Raw genomic sequence first — 3,587 nt, forward strand, 5'->3', positions numbered from 1 at the left:
TGTTTCTGTCACGAGTTGACACGGCGTCTAGCCGTTTTTTAATTTTTCCTTTTCGCGGGTTCGAACCCGCGACCTCTGTACTACTTGCCCGATATGGACGCGTCGTTATCTACTGTACGATTAGATTAGATAGGACGGCAGTGCACGGCACAGCTCGGGCTCCGCTGACACAGCCGCTCTGACTCACCGGCCCCCGGGGCCGCGTCGGCATGCTGCGCACGGACCAGCTGCGCACAGACCAGCTGCGCACGGACCAGTGCGCACAGCCTGCCCTTATCTCCCCATGTATATAAGCCGGCCTCTGCTGCCCTAGGGACCTCAGTTTCGACCTCTTGTCCCTAGGTCAGTAAGCATTCATGTATCTGCTTACTTACTTATACTAACTAATATATTACTTGTCCCTAGCCTTAGGTTTGAGCCTTGCTCACCATCGCTTCGGTGAGAACCAGTCGGACGCCCCTTGCTTCTAGGTATTCCCCTGTCGCTTGACCTCAAGTCGCGACATTAGGTCGAAACTCTCCCAAGCGACCGGCGTTCTCTCGGAACCCACATACTCACACTTTCCTTTCCCATAGGTCGGGTGGTGCGCACCCTCACTATACCTTACGATATGTAGATAGCCTACTATACACCGCCAACACTAGAGAGACGAACTCTTCAGTACCTGCGCTTCAGTGAGCGGTACTTGTCCTCACGGACGCGTAGCCTTGGTTCCTGCTGCATAAAAGTCAAAAGCAGTATTGGGCCCTACGTGAACTGCGAATCTCAGTGTCATCTCGGGCGCCGTAGGTGTAAGCTAGATTAGCACGGCCTTTCGTAGTACGCGCACCTCCCCGTCCTCCCCCCATCCATCGTGGCTGCCTGCCAAGGCCAGATCCACGCATTCGACTCCCAGGACCTCATCGACGTCTACATCCCAGACGGCCCTGAGACTATCCTCTACCGTTGCAAGCAGCAGCCATGCCCAAATCGGACACCCCGATCGATCGAGGAAGATTACCCTCGCTACAAAGCAATCCGATGGGCTCAACACCCCCTCGGTCCCCGCAGCACCCTCGCATCCCGATCTGCCTCGCGGTACTCTCGCCCTGTCTCCCCTACCTCTCGCCTTCCCCAAACTGTCGCCGAGTCCAGTCAAGCTCGAGGAGATCTCCCTCCAGACCCTGCGCCAGAGCCTGAGCCTGAGGAGGGTGCAGGTGAAGAAGGAATCTCGGAGTCCGAGTCCGAGGATTCTACTGGGTCCGCCTCGCCGACAGCGCTCGCCCCCGCGTCAGCAGTCCCTGACGTACGTGACCCCTCCGCCGAACTTCCTTTGGCGCCTTCACCGCCGACTCTGCCGAGAGGCTGCTCGAGCACTCGCTCCTCTTGAGGTTCGACCAGCGGAGGGCCACCACAGCCGCCTCCGCCTCCGCAGCGTCCTCTGTCCCCCCCGACGCCGATAATGTCGTCCCCTGCAGCCGCCCCCGACAAGGAGACTTTGAAACTTCTCCTCCCACTCCGATACGATGGCAAAACAGTCATCGAATGCAACCGGTTCCTGTCGCAGCTGCGCATCTACTGGCTGGTCAACACATTGTTGACCACCATCGAGCTTAAGGTGCAGGTCGCTCTCAGCCTGCTCGATGGAGATGCCCGCGCCTGGGCCACTCCCTACTTTGCCCAGCTCGCATCGGTGCAGGTGGGTGTGCAAGGGGCCACGACCCCATTCGCAAACGAAGCGGCCTTTGCCGCCGCCTTCAGGGCCCGCTTCGGAAATCTCGACGACGAGACGGCAGCACAAGTAGAGCTGATGAAGCTCTGCGCGGACAAGTCAGTCCATGAAAAATGCACCGCCGCGGAGTTCTCCGCGCTGTTCAAGGGTCCGGCGGATCGCTCTGGGTATGGGGACCTGGAGCTACGCGACAAGTACCTGAGTGGCATCCCCTCCCGCGTCTACCGCAAGATCGAGCTCGAGACCTTCACCACGTGGCAAGCAGCTGAGAAGCGCGCCACCGAGGTCGAGCAGATTTTTGACATCAGCCAGGCCCATCGGCCCGAACTAAATAACTTCTTCTCGGCCCGAGGTCGAGGACGCGGTGGGGCACGTGGTGGTGCACCCCAGTCACACGCAGCTTCGGCTAGCATCAATGCGGCCGTCGGAAAAGGCAACTTCCCCGGCACATGCTTCCGCTGTGGGAAGCAAGGGTACCGACGTTTCGAGTGCCCCAATTGTAAGGACAAGCCTTACACAAAATGCGCCGACACGCGGGCTACGGCTGCCTTGGGCTCCACCCAGGCTGCGACAAGCGCCCCCATCACGACAACACCCTCGGCAAGTATAAGTGCCGCTTCAGCAAAATCCAAGCAATTGGAGCTGGCGGACTTAATGGCACAGGTGAAGTCGATGCGCGAGGAGCTCGAACACTATCGGGCGATGAAAGAGGAGGGTTTTTGATCCGGTCCGCGCTTCGTGCTGCACGCGTCGGGCCGCATATATCCTGTAACAAGTATAACGTATTGTCGACTGCAATGGTGTATGAATTGGACCAGGGGTCCCAACACTTCCACATTCCAGTCCGACTTCAAGGAAAAAGACGGCACAAAGACATAATCGCTATGGTGGACAGCGGAGCCACCACGAAATTTATCAACAAGCGATTTATTGAAGAGAATAAGGTGCAAACGCGGAAATTGAAAGAGCCGATTCCGCTGTACAATATCGACGGCACCCTGAACAAGGACGGAAGCATCTCGGAGGTAGCAGTGCTACAGATGCCTATAGGAGAGCACGTTGATAGGCGCCAAGCCCCTCTGGGCCCCGATTCACCTCTTTTCGGCACTCGCATCCCGCCCGGCACTTCGACTCAGTCTCCCAACACTTCGATTTCGCCTTCGACGCTCTTCGACACCTTCGACGGTGCGCGACGCTTACTCGAAGCTCGGCACGGTCGTCCTGATGCCTCGTGCGTAGATCTCGGAACATCTTCCGCATTCGGCGAACAATAGGGCCACTTGACGCCGCTCGGCCAAGCGCGCGCTTCGCTCCAAGCCACACCAAAGTAGCCGGTCTTTCCCGATTAGGTATCGAACCTCGCGGCATGCCTTCACGACGGCTACCGGTCCGAAGTGGCCATATGTTGCTCTTCATCTCCGCGTTCGGCATGACGTCACTCTACCGATGGACTTGGTATGTGCCTCTCGGTGAGGCAGGTTCTTGAGGAACAATGCAAAGCCCCTTGTACCCGTATGCCACTCTCGAATAGTCGTAGCATCCTGTGTAGTATAAAATCTGTCGTAGTTCTCCCCAAAAATACAAGATCCGTTCCCCCCCTCGAGTTCAGAGCTCATAAGTCGAGTTCGCCCCGCGTCTAAGCTTTCAACTGCGTCACTTTGTCCCTCGCTGCGTAACTTCGAAACCTCGTCCACCGCGTTTACTCGTCGATACAGTCTCGACGAACCCTTTGACTTCGATGATTGTTGAAGAAACTGCGAACCGCATCCTAGCTAAGTCCCCCCCTTCGAGTCGTGTCCCTTCTCTCTACGATACATCGAAGAGCTCTGCCGAGCTTCGATCGTCGCTAACTTTCCACAGCCTCCGAGTAGCTTCG

General features: G+C 57.4%; 1 protein-coding gene across 1 annotated transcript; it reads left to right on the plus strand.

The window, feature by feature from the left end:
* Positions 1–209: 209 nt before the first annotated feature.
* Positions 210–1,369, plus strand: POSPLADRAFT_1156550 (hypothetical protein; the record flags this gene model as incomplete). Its single annotated transcript, XM_024487079.1, has 5 exons — positions 210–285; positions 343–346; positions 406–438; positions 576–612; positions 821–1,369. The coding sequence occupies 5 exons, from the start codon at positions 210–212 to the stop codon at positions 1,367–1,369; spliced, it is 699 nt and encodes a 232-aa protein (XP_024334121.1).
* Between the last annotated feature and the right edge of the window lie 2,218 nt (positions 1,370–3,587).

The sequence above is a fragment of the Postia placenta genome (genome assembly GCF_002117355.1).
Source record: "Postia placenta MAD-698-R-SB12 unplaced genomic scaffold POSPLAscaffold_18, whole genome shotgun sequence".
NCBI classification, from domain to species: domain Eukaryota; kingdom Fungi; phylum Basidiomycota; class Agaricomycetes; order Polyporales; family Adustoporiaceae; genus Rhodonia; species Rhodonia placenta.